We start from the raw sequence: 18,840 nt of genomic DNA on the forward strand, positions 1-18,840 counted from the left end.
TCTGTTTATGTTTTCATCCGAAAAGTAATATTTTTTTTTTTTTTTGGGAGGGTGGTCCAGCCGCACATCGTTGATGTTGAAACCTCTAAACTGGGCCCTCGTCCTGTCACGTCCGTCAGTAGTCTTGTCGTACATTACAACTAGAATCAGATCTGCCAATGAATTAGTACACTACGACCAAATAAACACTGACGCTGTATGGATCTGACTCTAGAATAAATGCACAGTTGTGTGTTATTCATAAGTCCAACTTTTTCAATTTTTCATTTAAGTCCAAATATTCATTTGCTAACTACTTTGGATTGAAAATCTAAATTTTAATCTAAAATCCTCTAAACTTAATGTTCAAAACTAAACGTTCCTTTAACTGTTGCAGTACTACTTCTTAAAAAAAAAACAATAAAAATTTGTGAACTAATGTACAAATAGGATAGAAATCGCGATTTTAAAAAGAAATGATCATTTACGTCAAAAGATCCGTAGTTCCTCGATTCGCAACAATGGTCAATACAACCATAATCCGAAAACCGTTAGTTCAACAGATCAACGAATTTTGTCCGATATCATTACATTATTGATTGATCGAGACTCTATGGACAATTTGACATAAAAGAATGCCTAGTATACTACATCTATCAAAGTTTATTGACAGCATTACTCTAACTTAACAATTGCAACTAAATTTATCATCAAATAGATTTGGAAAAGATACAGATTTATTTTAAATGCTAGTGCTAAGCAACAAATCAATTGTACTATCCTGAAGTCCCAACCTAAATCCCACATTGTGATAGTGAAAAAGTCACAGAAGCAGCGGTGTCTTGTGCAATTGTGATATTTTCACTATCGGAGAACTACCTAGTTCACGAAGACAGCTTATCGGTCAACGCTTAAGCCCTGGGGCTGCGACAAAGCGAGTTCTCGTAGCATGAAGTGGTGTCCATAGTGCTTATAAAAAAGAATTTATACCCAAATTTTAACTAATGCACTAGGATCAAATCATGCCCCTTGACTTTTACAAAATAAACTTCATTACAGTTTTTTTCAAAAAAGCAAAATATTCGTCGCAAAAATTTTTCAACTTTATTTATCGATGTACAATCGAATTTAAAATCAAAAATTATTTTAGTGATTTTTTTATACAGTGCACCGTTTACAAGTTATAGCAATTTTTAGGTAACTCCTTTGAAAAAAGTCGCATTTGTTCATTTTTTTAAATTAGTGTCCATGTTTGCCCACCTTTGAAAAAAATATTTTTGAAAAGCTGAGAAAATTTTCTATATTTTGCTTTTTTGAACTTTGTTGATACGACCCTTAGTTGTTGAGATATTGCCATTCAAAGGTTAAAACACAGGAAAATTTATGTTTTCTAAGTCTCACCCAAACAACCCACCATTTTCTAATGTCGATATCTCAGCAGCTAACGGTCCGATTTACAATGTTGAAATATGAAACATTTGTAAAATTTTCCGATCTTTTCGAAAAAATTTTTTTTCAAAAATTTAAAATTAAGAATAACATTACAAAAGGGCGTAATATTCAATGTTTGGCCCTTTTAAAGATATTTTCAGCTTTTCAGCTTTCAGCTTTTCAAAAATATTTTTTTTCAAAGGTGGGCAAACTTGGGCACTAGTTTTTAAAAAGAAAAACTGCGACTTTTTTCATAAAAGATACCTAGAAATGGCTTGACTTGAAAACGGTGCACTTTACAAAAAAAAATTTTTTTGCAGATCAAGTTTTAGTAACAAAAAGTGAAATTAAAAATCACCAATTTTTTTTTACCGTGCATCATTTTTTTCCAGTGTAGTCCGTACCCATACCTACAACTTTGCCGAAGACACCAAATCGATCAAAAAATTCCTTCAAAAGATTCAGATTTTTGAATTTTCACACATCATTTTTGTATGAACAGCTGCCAAATTTGTATAGAAAATTAAATGAACGAACTAATGATGCAAAATGGCTTCTTTGGGCATACCGAAGACACCAAAATAGTTTCAGCCGGATTAAAAAATACAAAAAATAAAATTAAAGAAAATATACCGATTCTGTAGAGAACTGCTCCCATACAATAAGCTTTCAAAACAATGCTCTACATTCTAATACCAACATAAAATTATAAAAATTATAAAATTTTCTGTATTTTACGAAGTTTTGGTAATTTAATTTTAGTATTTACGAAGAAACGCACTGAGAATGGTTCTGAAACTTATAATTTAGATCATTTGAAAAAAGATCATGCAATAAATCAATGATTTTACCATGAAGCAAATAAAGTTCTTCAGGAAAGTATAAAATTTTCTGTATTTTACGTAGTTTTGGTAAAATTTTGTAGTATTCAGGAAGAAACACACTCAGAATGATTCTGAAATTTATAATTTAGATCATTTGAAAAAAAAATCATGAAATAAATCAATGACTTTACCATGCAGCAAATAAAGTTCTAAAGGAATGTATAAAATTTTCTGTATTTTACGTAGTTTTGGTAAAATTTTGTAGTATTCAGGAAGAAACACACTCAGAATGATTCGGAAACTTATAATTTAGAGTATTTGAAACATTCTCATAAAATAAATCAATGATTTTACCATGAAGCAAATAAAGTTCTAAAGGAAAGCATAAAATTTTCTGTATTTTACGTAGTTTTGGTAAAATTTTTTAGTATTCAGTAAGAATCACACTCAGATTAATTCGGAAACTTGTAATAAAGATCATTTGAAAAATTTTCATGAAATAAATCAACGACTTTACCATGCAGCAAATAAAGTTCTAAAGGAAAGTATCAAATTTTCTGTATTTTACGTAGCTTGGTAAAATTTTGTAGTATTCAGGAGGAAACACCCAGAATGATTCGGAAACTTATAATTTAGATCATTTGAAACATTTTCATAAAATAAATCATTGATTTTACCATGAAGCAAATAAAGTTCTAAAGGAAAGCATAAAATTTTCTGTATTTTACGTAGTTTTGGTAAAAAATTGTAGTATTTAGGAAGAGACACACCCAGAATGATTCTGAAACATAATTTAGATCACTTGAAACATTTTCATAAAAAAAATCATTGAAATCAATGATTTTACCATAAAGTTTTAGTCATAAAATGAGGCATTTTAATTTTTTCTGTAGTTTTACGTAGCTTTGTGAATTTTTTTGAGAGAATAATGGAAATTTGAGAAGTTCATCATAATCCTGAGATCAAAACGGAAATTTTGATATAAAATTTTATGGGTTTCGCTAACATTTTAGCAAAGTTATTGTATTTTTGCAGCGTAGCAAAAATGTTCCCGCATGAGTCGCTTTTCGGAAATACACGCGGAAAAAAAGTTGCTCCGACTAATTTAGTCGTAGTAATTAGAGGATTGATCAAATCGAGATCTGCAAAGTTCTAGGATCATCTGGAGATCCGTACAAATCTCTGGAAAAAGGAATCATCCAGATCGGTTAAGTTTTGGCTGAGAACCAGCGAGTTGAAGTTAGCGTTCCAACTTTTTTTCCGCCTTGGACGGAGGAGTGTTAAAAAGCATTTTACACTAGTTCACTGCCATGTATGTATGTATGTATGTATGATCCCCATACCCGCAGGCAACTTGGTCCTGGAACACATGTGAGCGCTAGGTGAACAATTCGATCATCTTTTACTCTGTAATCTGTACACCCACGTGCATAAGTTTTTTTGCACGAATTTTAGTGCTACAAATACCGGCGCAAAGAATAAAAAGAAACCCCTTTCCCCTCCCCAAGCACCGGAAATTTGTAGCGGGTGTAGGGACACTTTGTATAGACGCCCTTGCTCCCATCACGTCACTGAGGGTATGGAGCGACGAGAAATTAATAAGCATGCCCCCCTAGTCGAACCTTCATTAGAGAAGCAGGCAATCCACAACTCACAGCGAACGACCAAAGGAACACCCTACCGCGTATATAGTAATATTGGCGTGGTTTGTGTTCATTGATGTGTGTGTATGTCAGAATAAATGAAAGTATGGTTGTCTTATAAAAAGAACGAGCTCACCAGTTGATAAAATTTTCAAAATCAGCTTTAGTCAAGGCACGAAATCAAAAAAGGTGCTCATTTTTCGTGTCTAGAAGCAAATCGTGTAACAGGCCATTTTTTTATGGATCTAGACTAAATCGACCCTCCTGAATCCGAATCTGCCTGTTGATTTTCCCGATTCTCAAAGGGAACCGAGATATTCAAGATGGCGTCCAATATGGCGGCTGAATGGAAAAATCACAATAAAAGGATTTTTAAGTTCAATCAACTACTCAAATTTAACTAAATTGGGGTCGCTGAACTCGAATATGATCCCTAGAATACTCCAAAGTACTCAGGGAATATGCAATCCAAGATGGCGGCCAATATGGCGAAGTTAGAATATTGGAAATGTTAATACAGAAATGTAACAGGCTATCAACAGGTCAAATTTAACTAATTTGGGGTCGCTGAACTCGAATATGACCCCTAGAATACTCTAAAGTACTCAGGGAATATGCAATCCAAGATGGCGGCCAAAATGGCGAAGTTAGAGTATTGGAAATGTTTATACAGAAATGTAACAGGCAATCAACAGGTCAAATTTAACTAATTTGGGGTCGCTGAACTCAAATATGACCCCTAGAATACTCCAAAGTACTCAGGGAATGTGCAATCCAAGATGGCGGCCAATATGGCGAAGTTAGAATATTGGAAATGTTTATACAGAAATGTAACAGGCTATCAACAGGTCAAATTTAACTAATTTGGGGTCACTGAACTCGAATATGACCCCTAGAATACTCCGAAGTACTCAGGGAATGTGCAATCCAAGATGGCGTCCAATATGGCGAAGTTAGAATATTGGAAATGTTTATACAGAAATGTAACAGGCTATCAACAGGTCAAATTTAACTAATTTGGGGTCACTGAACTCGAATATGACCCCTAGAATACTCCGAAGTACTCAGGGAATGTGCAATCCAAGATGGCGTCCAATATGGCGAAGTTAGAATATTGGAAATGTTTATACAGAAATGTAACAGGCTATCAACAGGTCAAATTTAACTAATTTGGGGTCACTGAACTCGAATATGACCCCTAGAATACTCCAAAGTACTCAGGGAATATGCAATCCAAGATGGCGGCCAATATGGCGAAGTTAGAATATTGGAAATGTTTATACAAAAGTGTAACAGGCAATCAACAGGTCTAATTTAACTAATTTGGGGTCGCTGAACTCAAATATGACCCCTAGAATACTCCAAAGTACTCAGGGAATGTGCAATCCAAGATGGCGGCCATTATGGCGAAGTTAGAATATTGGAAATGTTTATACAGAAATGTAACAGGCTATTGGAAATGTTAATACAGAAATGTAACAGGCTATCAACAGGTCAAATTTAACTAATTTGGGGTCGCTGAACTCAAATATCATCCCAAAAATACTCCAAAGTACTCAGGGAATGTGCAATCCAAGATGGCGGCCATTATGGCGAAGTTAGAATATTGGAAATGTTTATACAGAAATGTAACAGGCTATCAACAGGTCAAATTTAACTAATTTGGGGTCGCTGAACTCGAATATGACCCCTAGAATACTCTAAAGTACTCAGGGAATATGCAATCCAAGATGGCGGCCAATATGGCGAAGTTAGAGTATTGGAAATGTTTATACAGAAATGTAACAGGCAATCAACAGGTCAAATTTAACTAATTTGGGGTCGCTAAACTCAAATATTACCCCTAGAATACTCCAAAGTACTCAGGGAATGTGCAATCCAAGATGGCGGCCAATATGGCGAAGTTAGAATATTGGAAATGTTTATACAGAAATGTAACAGGCAATCAACAGGTCAAATTTAATTAATTTGGGGTCGCTGAACTCGAATATGACCCCTAGAATACTCTAAAGTACTCAGGGAATGTGCAATCCAAGATGGCGGCCAATATGGCGAAGTTAGAATATTGGAAATGTTTATACAGAAATGTAACAGGCAATCAACAGGTCAAATTTAACTAATTTGGGGTCGCTGAACTCAAATATTACCCCAAGAATACTCCAAAGTACTCAAGGAATGTGCAATCCAAGATGGCGGCCAATATGGCGAAGTTAGAATATTGGAAATGTTTATACAGAAATGTAACAGGCTATCAACAGGTCAAATTTAACAAATTTGGGGCCGCTAAACTCAAATATTACCCCAAGAATACTCCAAAGTACTCAGGGAATGTGCAATCCAAGATGGCGGCCAATATGGCGAAGTTAGAATATTGGAAATGTTTATACAAAAATGTAACAGGCTATCAACAGGTCAAATTTAACTAATTTGGGGTCGCTGAACTCGAATATGACCCCTAGAATACTCCAAAGTACTCAGGGAATATGCAATCCAAGATGGCGGCCAAAATGGCGAAGTTAGAGTATTAGAATGTTTATACAGAAATGTAACAGGCAATCAACAGGTCAAATTTTACTAATTTGGGGTCGCTGAACTCAAATATGATCCCAAAAATACTCCAAAGTACTCAGGGAATGTGCAATCCAAAATGGTGGCCATTATGGCGAAGTTAGAATATTGGAAATGTTTATACAGAAATGTAACAGGCTATCAACAGTTCAAATTTAACTAATTTGGGGTCGCTGAACTCGAATATGACCCCTAGAATACTCCGAAGTACTCAGGGAATGTGCAATCCAAGATGGCGGCCATTATGGCGAAGTTAGAATATTGGAAATGTTTATACAAAAGTGTAACAGGCAATCAACAGGTCTAATTTAACTAATTTGGGGTCGCTGAACTCGAATATGACCCCTAGAATACTCCAAAGTACTCAGGGAATGTGCAATCCAAGATGGCAGCCAATATGAAGAAGTTAGAATATTGGAAATGTTTATACAGAAATGTAACAGGCTATCAACAGGTCAAATTTAACTAATTTGGGGTCACTGAACTCAAATATGACCCCTAGAATACTCCAAAGTACTCAGGGAATGTGCAATCCAAGATGGCGGCCAATATGGCGAAGTTAGAATATTGGAAATGTTTATACAGAAATGTATCAGGCTATCAACAGGTCAAATTTAACTAATTTGGGGTCACTGAACTCGAATATGACCCCTAGAATACTCCGAAGTACTCAGGGAATGTGCAATCCAAGATGGCGGCCAATATGGCGAAGTTAGAGTATTGGAAATGTTTATACAGAAATGTAACAGGCTATCAACAGGTCAAATTTAACTAATTTGGGGTCGCTAAACTCAAATATTACCCCTAGAAAACTCCAAAGTACTCAGTTAATATGCAATCCAAGTTGGCGGCCAACTTGGCGAAGTTAGAATATTGGAAATGTTTATACGAAAGTGTAACAGGCAATCAACAGGTCTAATTTAACTAATTTGGGGTCGCTGAACTCAAATATGACCCCTAGAATACTCCAAAGTACTCAGGGAATGTGCAATCCAAGATGGCGGCCATTATGGCGAAGTTAGAATATTGGAAATGTTTATACAGAAATGTAACAGGCTATTGGAAATGTTAATACAGAAATGTAACAGGCCACAACAGGTCAAATTTAACTAATTTGGGGTCGCTGAACTCAAATATGACCCCTAGAATACTCCAAAGTACTCAGGGAATGTGCAATCCAAGATGGCGGCCAATATGGCGAAGTTAGAATATTGGAAATGTTTATACAAAAGTGTAACAGGCAATCAACAGGTCTAATTTTACTAATTTGGGGTCGCTGAACTCGAATTTGACCCCTAGAATACTCCAAAGTACTCAGGGAATGTGCAATCCAAGATGGCGGCCAATATGGCGAAGTTAGAATATTGGAAATGTTTATACAGAAATGTAACAGGCTATCAACAGGTCAAATTTAACTAATTTGGGGTCGCTGAACTCGAATATGACCCCTAGAATACTCCAAAGTACTCAGGGAATGTGCAATCCAAGATGGCGGCCAATATGGCGAAGTTAGAATATTGGAAATGTTTATACAGAAATGTAACAGGCTATCAACAGGTCAAATTTAACTAATTTGGGGTCGCTGAACTCGAATATGACCCCTAGAATACTCCAAAGTACTCAGGGAATGTGCAATCCAAGATGGCGGCCAATATGGCGAAGTTAGAATATTGGAAATGTTTATACAAAAGTGTAACAGGCAATCAACAGGTCTAATTTTACTAATTTGGGGTCGCTGAACTCGAATTTGACCCCTAGAATACTCCAAAGTACTCAGGGAATGTGCAATCCAAGATGGCGGCCATTATGGCGAAGTTAGAATATTGGAAATGTTTATACAGAAATGTAACAGGCAATCAACAGGTCAAATGTGCATGTTAAATTTGACCTGTTGATTGCCTGTTACATTTCTGTATAAACATTTCCAATATTCTAACTTCGCCATATTGGCCGCCATCTTGGATTGCACATTCCCTGAGTACTTTGGAGTATTCTAGGGGTCATATTCGAGTTCAGCGACCCCAAATTAGTTAAATTTGACCTGTTGATAGCCTGTTACATTTTTGTATAAACATTTCCAATATTCTAACTTCGCCATATTGGCCGCCATCTTGGATTGCACATTCCCTGAGTACTTTGGAGTATTCTAGGGGTCATATTTGAGTTCAGCGACCCCAAATTAGTTAAATTAGACCTGTTGATTGCCTGTTACATTTTTGTATAAACATTTCCAATATTCTAACTTCGCCATAATGGCCACCATTTTGGATTGCACATTCCCTGAGTACTTTGGAGTATTTTTGGGATCATATTTGAGTTCAGCGACCCCAAATTAGTTAAATTAGACCTGTTGATTGCCTGTTACATTTCTGTATAAACATTCTAATACTCTAACTTCGCCATTTTGGCCGCCATCTTGGATTGCATATTCCCTGAGTACTTTGGAGTATTCTAGGGGTCATATTCGAGTTCAGCGACCCCAAATTAGTTAAATTTGACCTGTTGATAGCCTGTTACATTTTTGTATATACATTTCTAATATTCTAACTTCGCCATATTGGCCGCCATCTTGGATTGCACATTCCCTGAGTACTTTGGAGTATTCTTGGGGTAATATTTGAGTTTAGCGACCCCAAATTAGTTAAATTTGACCTGTTGATAGCCTGTTACATTTCTGTATAAACATTTCCAATATTCTAACTTCGCCATATTGGCCGCCATCTTGGATTGCACATTCCCTGAGTACTTTAGAGTATTCTAGGGGTCATATTCGAGTTCAGCGACCCCAAATTAGTTAAATTTGACCTGTTGATTGCCTGTTACACTTTTGTATAAACATTTCCAATATTCTAACTTCGCCATATTGGCCGCCATCTTGGATTGCATATTCCCTGAGTACTTTGGAGTTTTCTAGGGGTAATATTTGAGTTTAGCGACCCCAAATTAGTTAAATTTGACCTGTTGATAGCCTGTTACATTTCTGTATAAACATTTCCAATATTCTAACTTCGCCATATTGGCCGCCATCTTGGATTGCACATTCCCTGAGTACTTCGGAGTATTCTAGGGGTCATATTCGAGTTCAGTGACCCCAAATTAGTTAAATTTGACCTGTTGATAGCCTGTTACATTTCTGTATAAACATTTCCAATATTCTAACTTCGCCATATTGGCCGCCATCTTGGATTGCACATTCCCTGAGTACTTTGGAGTATTCTAGGGGTCATATTTGAGTTCAGCGACCCCAAATTAGTTAAATTTGACCTGTTGATTGCCTGTTACATTTCTGTATAAACATTTCCAATACTCTAACTTCGCCATTTTGGCCGCCATCTTGGATTGCATATTCCCTGAGTACTTTAGAGTATTCTAGGGGTCATATTCGAGTTCAGCGACCCCAAATTAGTTAAATTTGACCTGTTGATAGCCTGTTACATTTCTGTATTAACATTTCCAATATTCTAACTTCGCCATATTGGCCGCCATCTTGGATTGCATATTCCCTGAGTACTTTGGAGTATTCTAGGGATCATATTCGAGTTCAGCGACCCCAATTTAGTTAAATTTGAGTAGTTGATTGAACTTAAAAATCCTTTTATTGTGATTTTTCCATTCAGCCGCCATATTGGACGCCATCTTGAATATCTCGGTTCCCTTTGAGAATCGGGAAAATCAACAGGCAGATTCGGATTCAGGAGGGTCGATTTAGTCTAGATCCATAAAAAACTGGCCTGTTACACGATTTGCTTCTTGCATCGCTATTTTCGGGTTTTGTGCCTTGACTACTTCTCTTCAAAGGTCACGCAAGCCCGAAATACACCGAAAAAGACCGGTTCCTGCTTGAGCTGCTTCAGCTTGCCGCCGCCCCACTCGTAATCTGCTCCGACGTCTTCCTTTCTCTCCTTTCGTGGAAACTGCGGCAACGGAACCTCAGTTCCTTCAGATTCCCGGAAGTTGTCCATTTCCAGGCGAACCCACATCCACCCTGGTCGTCGGGGAAGTTTCGAAGGCCTCCGCGTTCCATAGCAGTATCGCGACCGACCCGGAACGAGCCACGTCCTTGATTGAACCGTCCTGTTCAAAATCCTCCGCTGGAACCATTGCTTGAACATTTCCACCACGAACAACACCATTCACCACTGCACTGATTAGTTCCGGAACCACTTTTTATTTTTTGGAACAAAAAATCAAAGAAAAGCAGCAGCGAAAATTTTTGACGTCCTTTTACACTAGTTCACTGCCATGATCGCATAAATGTCCCATATGCATTTTCATCACTTTTGAGTTATTGATGCAGTTTGGTTCAAAATCGTGTGCTCTTTGTAAAGAGCCTATAACATCCAGTACTTTGTTCTGGAAATCGGGAGGAAATCCGGTTATTCGTCAAAACTTAACACGTATCCTTATGTGTGGGACAAACTTCAAATGCGTTTTTCTCAGTTTGCTGTTTTTGCATATGGGACAATTATGCGAACATGGGCAGTTCAGTTGTTTTGCAATAATTTGTTTTCAAAAAATGTAAGATACGACAAAATAAAAATTTCAGCGAAATTTTTTTTTTTGCGATACTAAGGCCGTTGCAAATATTTTTTGAAGTTTATGTCCCTCAGCTCTGACCAAAGTCGAAGAGGGGAAAAAAATTACAAGCCTAGCTTTCAACATTTGGATGAAAATAGTGTTTTAAAATGCATTTTACACACGTCCAGTTGCTTTCCAATCAATAGTTTTCAAAATATCGATGTATTGATGGACATTTTTTTTTTCGCGAGAAAAAACCTTTTTGTGGGACTGGTACTGGTAGGACACTGGTAATTTATGAAAATTTAAAATGTCATCAAAAGAGTTCAAACATGCTAACTATGATTATAAACGCAGGAAAATGCATTTTAACTGGTTTTCGGTTGATTAAACTTTAATTTTCATTAAAATTTTGAAGTTTTCCGAAAAAAAAGGTTGCCCCCTGATTTTTCAGGCCGACTTTGAAGGGGAAGGGGGGCCTAAACATCGAAAATTTTCCAAAATTTTAAAGATTTTTAGATTAATCCAAAAATGCTAAAAATGATTCTCAACGCAGTGGAATGCATTTGAAATTGTTTTCAGCTTATTCCATTTAAATTTCCATGGAAATTTTGAAGTCTTTAGAAAAAAAATTTTACCCCCTGATTTCTCGGGCCAACTTTGAAGGGGGGAGACAAAACCTTCAAATACAATTTGTACCAGCCTTACGCCCTTCTTAAATGTTATTTTCAAGTACAATTGGCTCCATATATACAAAAATGGCCCTTTGATATGCGTGTAACTTTGTTTTGGGGTGTTTTTCGATATCTCGTGACCATCACCATCACCATTTCAAGCTGCAAATGATTGAAAAACACGTATTTTTTTGCATGTTCGAAAATGAAAGGGGTATTACCACCCAGCCGTCACGAGATATCGACAAATGGACCTCGGATTCGTAATCGGGAACTAAAATTACCCCTTAGGACAAAGTTTGACGCAAATCGAAGAGAAGTTGGGGCTACTTTTCCGGATTTCTCGTGAACAATATTCTATTCGAGTAACTTCTTACACTATTATGAACCATTCTATCATTGGTCGTTGTACTCCTCAATTACGGACATCAAATATTCAAACTGCCTTTAAAATGTAGCACTCTTAACCGTTCGACGAATCCAGATGACACGATTCTCTAGAAACGCAATACAAGGTTCGTATAGGACGCCAAGTTGCATATCCTGCAATTCCCGGCGAAGAAGCTCGTTTTTGTTTACTACTTTGTACAGATCGACCTACCCGGACCAGCTCTAAACTTCTATCCTTCTAGGTTCATATTGACCTTGTCTTGTTTTATTTTTTTAAACATTTTTTTTTTCATTTATCTTGTTGATGGTATTCCATCCATCCAATTCATTACGGCAACATAATTTTTGTATTCAATATTTTTTCAATAACGAACAGACAATTCATCGCCTACAATATAAACTCATGATCTTAGTTGTATACTGCTTGTATCACATAATTGATCCATAAAAAATGTTGTCAATTTATTTTTTGTTTATAATAAAAGTGATAATAAATGGTTTTTAATAGTGTTTTCACCGTTGTACTTTAAAATTTATATAGGGCTTTAGAACCCTATTCCAGGCGATTATGCTCGCCATTTCTTACTAGTTTGTACTGGTGACAACCTGATCATCCTACCTCTAAAAGGCACTTGTGAAAAATCGAAGGATCCATTCCTTCTGTCAATCCGGTTTTCTGTTTAACCTTGTTTCATCCTTATTGTATTATGAACAGACAATTTATCGTGATTTTAGTCAACCACTGCTTGTAACACCTAATTTTGTGAATTCACTGAAACCATTACTAAATTTCAGAAAAATTCCAGCAATTCGACTACAAAAACTACCTAACCAACATGCAACGGTACCGGCAGGTAAAACCACCAGAGTATAACCTCTCCAAAATTTCCGTACCCTTCACTCTTTTCTACGGAACCAAGGATTTTCTAACGTCACCAATGGTAACAAACTAACCCAGTATCAACTTCTTCACGTTAACTGTTATCTTTTTGTCTTGTAGGACTTCCAAAAACTTACCAAGGAACTTCCGTCGTGCCGCACCCGCTACGAGCTTCCCAACTGGAACCACATGGATTTCATCTACAACGCGCAAGTTTACCTCAAAGTTTACAGCAAAATTCTGCAAACGATGCAAAACGTTTCGACTGGGATGTGATATTACACACTTTCATTTGACGTCAGAAAGAAACGCACAGTTTACAATTACTCTAAACTTGAAACAGTTTATTCTAATCTGTAGGCATAAAATTGAAGTATATAATGTGTGAAAACTCGTTTTCATTGTGGCATTTCGAAGTGACAAAACAACCAAACTAATAAAGCAATGAACGAAAGATACGAAAAGGTACGTAAAATAGTTGTTTGACAAAGGTAAAGGAAACTTCGAAGAGAGAGAGAGTAAAGTACTTGTTTGATGCTAAGATTCCTTGCTTGCTTTCACTAGAGCACTTACAAATTAGTTTAACTAAACGTGGTCCAATAAAACATATAGTTTCAATCATAAGTTATAAGTTTTGTTATAAATGTGTGTTCTTTTTTTTTTTGTATGTTTGTGTATCCTGTTGCATAGACGCCCTTGTTACAATCACTGTGTCCTGGCTTCTTCACGCTTACTTACATGCAAAACTTGGCTTCTGTTAATTAATTCTTTTTTTTTGTTTCTTTATTCAACACTTATTATCTACTTAGCAATGAAAATCCCTTGTTTGTTATTCTTTCTTTAGTAGCTTGTGTTCTTTTGTTTTTCGCAGAATTCTACTGTTTTTCTATCCGCTTTCACGTTACTTTATTGTTCACCTTCTCTGCTTGTTTTTTTTAAGTTTGTTTGATATCTTTGATTCTTTGTCCTCATTTTTTCATAATCATTTGTTTCATTTTACTTATTTCTACGTTTATTCTGTTATATGTTGCTGGTTCACTTGTTTTATTTTTAAGATAGTTCATCATCGCCTTCTCCTCCTCTACTTACAAAAATACAGCCTAACATTAATAATAGAAAGTTCCCGGTTCTTGATGTCACGTTTGCATGGTTGCTCACGATATCTCGCGCCTTACAAACTAGTTTTTATTACTCTGTTTTCTCTTTATTTACTTATGATGATCGCTTTCTGGGGGAGTTTAAAAGGTTTTGAGTGGCGAAACGAAAGTTACATCGAGGAAAAAATGAGATGAGACTTGCTGGGCTGAAACCTCATTCAATTGTGGTGCTGCTGCTGCTGCTGCTTATCCGTTAGTTGCTGTGTTGATTCATTGTTTATATGGTACTATTGATATAAGGTGCAATAATTGCCAGATCGGAAGATGAAAAACTTAGAACGTTTCTTCTAGGAAGACAACGAAAGGCTCTACCATGAAAAGAAGACAAAATGGATGCTGCTAAGGTCAAGTTGGTGATTTCATGACCGAAAACAAATTTAATTTTAAGGTGGACTTCATTTGACAGATACGAATTCTATGTTTGCATCACTGACCATGCAGTGAAGCCACGGCGGCCATTTTGAATTCGATTTGGTGGCTCAATCGACCAAATGTCATTTCTGACACTTTTGTTTTTGAATGTTTTCAAACTTTGATAGTTTGAACATGAATCAAAAGAAAATTTAGCAAAATGGTGGTCATTTTGAATTCAACTGAAGCAGGTATTAGACTACGGCAAACAAACAAACAAACAAACTAGCACATTTTGACAGTTTTAATAAAACGTCATCCTGCTTACATTTTGTCTTGTTTGTTTGTTTGCCATAATCTAATACCTCCTTCACCAAACGAAGTCAAGCTGTCAAACGAAGTACACGCTCGCAAATTGGTGAGATTTGACACATTTTCCTAAATTAAAAAGAAAACAAAACACTCAACAAAATAGTGTAAAACTTTTTTGGTTCTTCTGCTATCCGAAAGTGGCGAAAAAAAACTAACAATTTTGGCATTTGTTCAGAGGGGATGATTTTTTTAAGGTTACGTTTGTTCCATTTTTTTCTATTTCTTTCGACGATTGTTCTAGCTGCTGCATTATTATTTGTTCACATCCACTATTTTTCACAACAATTAAAATTCAATGCGTGTTCTGCTTCACATCTGTAGATTGTTTGTTTAAAACTTTCTTATTCGTTAATATTTCACCCAGTTTCAGATTTTGTGTCTATTTTGGGGGGTTCTTTTCTAATAAATTACGTTCTTCACATCTATTGTGCAATATTTATAATTATTTAATAAGTTGCTGGATGTGTTTCTTGATAGGTTTGATTTTTTAAGATGAGTTCCGTTCTTACACTGAGTTCCATTTTATGTTTCTTTTACGAGTGATTCACGTTTAATATACTGCGTGTTTTGTTTTAAGAGAGGGGGGGTTTTGAAAGTTTCGGTTGATCCGCTGCTTACACTTACTAGCTAAAATATTTATAGTACAACTACAAGTCACTTGCTAACATTACTTTGTTTATTCCCATATTTGAAGTTTAGTGGCTTCCGTAAATGTCGTTATCGTCCACAATTTGCTTACTCGTTTTCATTTTACTTGAAATGGCTCTCACTTGGGTTGTTGGCTCCTCTAGTTGGCGTCGTCGGTACGAAAATTTGATGAAAAGTTCGATCTTCTCTCAGTGATTGGTCTGTGAAACATGGTCTACGTTTTTGTGGTTTGACGTTTGGTCGATGGGGCAAATGAAGAACAGTGATTAAATACAAATATCTCAAAAAAAAAATGTTGAAAAATAAACCGGAGCGTTTGGCACGGTATGTCCACACATTCCTCCTCCCCGGTAGATTCTGTGAAATGTGATCCCTTCACAGAATTATCTCTGCGGTAAACACAACACAGTAGGGCTGGCCGCTTTAATTTTTTTAGTGCGTTTTCGGGTTGTCCTCGGAAGTATTGCAATTATTAATAATCACAAGAATTTCCAGCATGCTTTCATCGGACTGGCTGCGTTTGTGCTAGATTAGATCAGACAAATCTTGAGTTTTTTTTATTAGGTCCTATAAACATATGAAAGACAATAGTTTATTGGTCCTTTTCAAAAAAAACTCTGGAAATATTCCAGAAATGGTAATTTTTCGAGAGTATGACAAAATTTTCAAATGCCTCATCGCCCATAGAAAAATTGAGGAATAAAATCTTCTATTTATTCGAAATAATTGTAAATAGATTTTTTAGGCGTTTGGTCAACGAGTCAAACACTCAAAATGGCACAGTTGCCTCATCGACCAATTGATACACAAAAATTTTTGGTTGACCAAGGTGAGTAGATTAGATAAGGTAAGGTGGGTTTTCCAGCTGTTAAAAAAGTTATTGGCACGAAAACCGAATGTTATAAGGCGATTATCAGAAAGGTGAAACCCCACAGGAAAAAAAAATCAGATTAAATTTGCCTGGAAAATTGTCAAATTTTTACTTTTCTGAAAATCTCCATATAAAATATGCCTTGGAATTGACCTACTTTTGACAACATTTGAGTGCATAACTATAATTGACATCATCGACCAAACACAGAACCAGACATTGCCCAATGACCTCGGAATTGAAAACAAAAAAAGAAAAAAATCGAAAAAACATAACTCTGAAATTTAAAAATTCAAAAATCTGAAACTATAAATTTTAAAATTTTTAAGTTCTTAAATTCTCAAGTTCCTAAATTCTTTAAATCCTAAATGTCTTAAATTCTCAAATTACACAAAATTTTACATTTTTGGAGGTTAAACTCACTCATCGACCAAATGCAGAAACTGAGAATTTTTTTGTTTGGAAATGTTCGGATTCCTTATCGACCAAACACATAAGAAAAAAGTATGATTAGGGTTTTCCCAGTCAAATCAATCCGAATTCTGAAACGGAATCTAATTAGAATCGTACACAAATTCCGTTTCAAACGCAACAACCGGTTCGAGCACGGAACCGGTTGTTGCGTTTGAAACGGAATTTGTATACGATTCAAATTAGATTCCGTTTCAGAATTCGGATTGAGTTAACTGGGTTAGATTGATTTTTTTTTTGTTTTCTATTTGGTCGATAGCGCAAAAAATAACAAAATGGCCGGTGTTTCCTCATCGACCCAACATGCCAGAGCAAACGTAATATTCTGAAGTTGTTACAATGTTTTTTTTTTCTTCGATAAAATTTAGGATAAATTTTGACGAAATTTGAGTGAAAATAACCAACATAATTGCCTCACCGACCAAACATGCCATAGACAATAGATAACAGACCGTTACACTGAGAGAAAAAATAAATCTTTAATTTTTTTGTCGCAAAAATTATTAAAGTGACGACAAAAAAATAGGAAAAACAGATTTCAACTACTTACAAAATTATTCCCTTGTTTCGTGACGCACGCATGCGAATAAGTTAAATCTGCTTACTTGAGAACGAGAGTTTTGTTTCTAAACACAAAGAAAACACAAATAAAAACAACCATTTAATCGGGATCGAGTTTGTTTACCTTGTTCGACACACGTTGCGTTGCGTTGCACAGAGATATAAAAGCGGTCCGACCTTTTTTTATTTACTTTTTTTCTTGTTTGAGGAATGTCTAAAATTGCGTCTGTGTGCGGGTTGAGATTGTTCCCTAAATAGTGATTTGATTTGTTTGTTTGTTTTTTAGTTTTCTAGAGATTTTTGTTAAAGCTGAGTTTTGTGTGTGTATTAGTTTTTATCATGTTCGTTTATTCGTTTATTTCGCGCACAATTCAGAGTTTGAGAACAAAATTTGTTAAATTACCTAACACGAACGCAGAAAAAAAATTGTAAATAAAGCACTAAGTAAAGCAGAAAAGGGGTAGTAAGTTTGCAAACTTTTGCGAAAAGTGTGTTTGTTAAAAGCCTCTTTACTTAAAATCTAAACGCGCGCACGCTCTAGAAATGGTGTGTGTTTGTGTGTTAAAACTAAATTGGAAGCTTGGAAAATTTCTAACCTTTGTGTTTGTTTTTCTTTCTCCTCTCAGTTTTGGATTAAAGCCATATCGAAACCTATTCAGGATGTTTTCAGCGTGTACTTTTTTGTTTTGATTTGTATACTTTGAGCAAAAGTAAAGACTGACTAAAGAAACCTCTGCGTTTTTTTGTTTGATTTTGTTGTTTTCCCTTGTGTTGGTGTGAGAGTGACGTGACGAATCCTGACTCCGCCCTGTTTGCATTGCTATTGCTCGAGTTTTTTTGAGGGGTGGGCGGAGCCTCTTTTCGCCAACGCTCCACTGTACTACTACTTCTACTACCTTGAATTGCGTACAAGAACTAAACCTAACCTATATAACGTATGCGCTTTAAGTCGTAGCTAAATATAAGATCAAATCAGAAATGAAGGTTTGAAAAATACAAATATTCTATTTTAAATAATTCCATAGGTTTTCGTTACTTTTTGTGTTAAATCCTGACTAAACAACTCTCTCTGTTGGTGTTTGTTTCTTAATTTGCTTTTACGGTTCCAACGTATTTTTTAGTGTATCGCTTCTACTGAAATGTACAATTTTGTGTTTGAAAATCTTGCGAGAAAATCGTGCGTTTCGCCGTCCCGGGTTTTTTAGGGGTAAATAAATAGTACAATTGGTACATGTAACACAACTTTGAACCGAATCGATACAAGGTAATAAAAAAAAAAGCGACGTGAAATACTTTAAGCAAAGTACATAACTTTTTTGGTATCTGCGTGTACGGTAATTGCACGGGCCATCGCGCCCGGCGTCCGGTCCTCGGAGCAACCGCTCTGGTGAGATCCTTCGCCCGAGTCGTGCTCCTTCTCGACCAGGTGGTATCTTTGGCGCAAAAATTCGATTCAAATCAGTAAAAAGTTCAAATAAACAACAAAGCTTTTCTAAGGTTAC

General features: G+C 36.0%; 2 protein-coding genes across 4 annotated transcripts in view; one reads left to right on the forward strand and one right to left on the reverse strand.

Annotated features, from left to right (window-relative positions):
• LOC120425083 (lipase 3-like) overlaps positions 1-14,321 on the forward strand; it is a 30,552-nt gene extending 16,231 nt beyond the window's left edge. Inside the window, exons 5-6 of the mRNA XM_039589480.2 lie at positions 12,823-12,968; positions 13,028-14,321. Coding sequence (XP_039445414.1) covers positions 12,823-12,968; positions 13,028-13,183 — 302 coding nt within the window. The 3' untranslated portion in view covers positions 13,184-14,321. The remainder of the gene's footprint in view (positions 1-12,822; positions 12,969-13,027) is intronic.
• The window catches only part of LOC120425053 (protein argonaute-2), a 104,136-nt gene continuing 98,933 nt past the window's right edge, over positions 13,638-18,840 (reverse strand). For all 3 annotated transcript variants that reach the window (XM_039589437.2, XM_039589429.2, XM_039589444.2), the window contains one exon: positions 13,638-18,771. In XM_039589437.2, coding sequence (XP_039445371.1) covers positions 18,633-18,771 — 139 coding nt within the window. In that variant the 3' untranslated portion in view covers positions 13,638-18,632. The remainder of the gene's footprint in view (positions 18,772-18,840) is intronic.

The sequence above is a fragment of the Culex pipiens genome, chromosome 2, assembly GCF_016801865.2.
Source record: "Culex pipiens pallens isolate TS chromosome 2, TS_CPP_V2, whole genome shotgun sequence".
In the NCBI taxonomy this organism is placed as follows: Eukaryota; Metazoa; Arthropoda; class Insecta; order Diptera; family Culicidae; genus Culex; species Culex pipiens.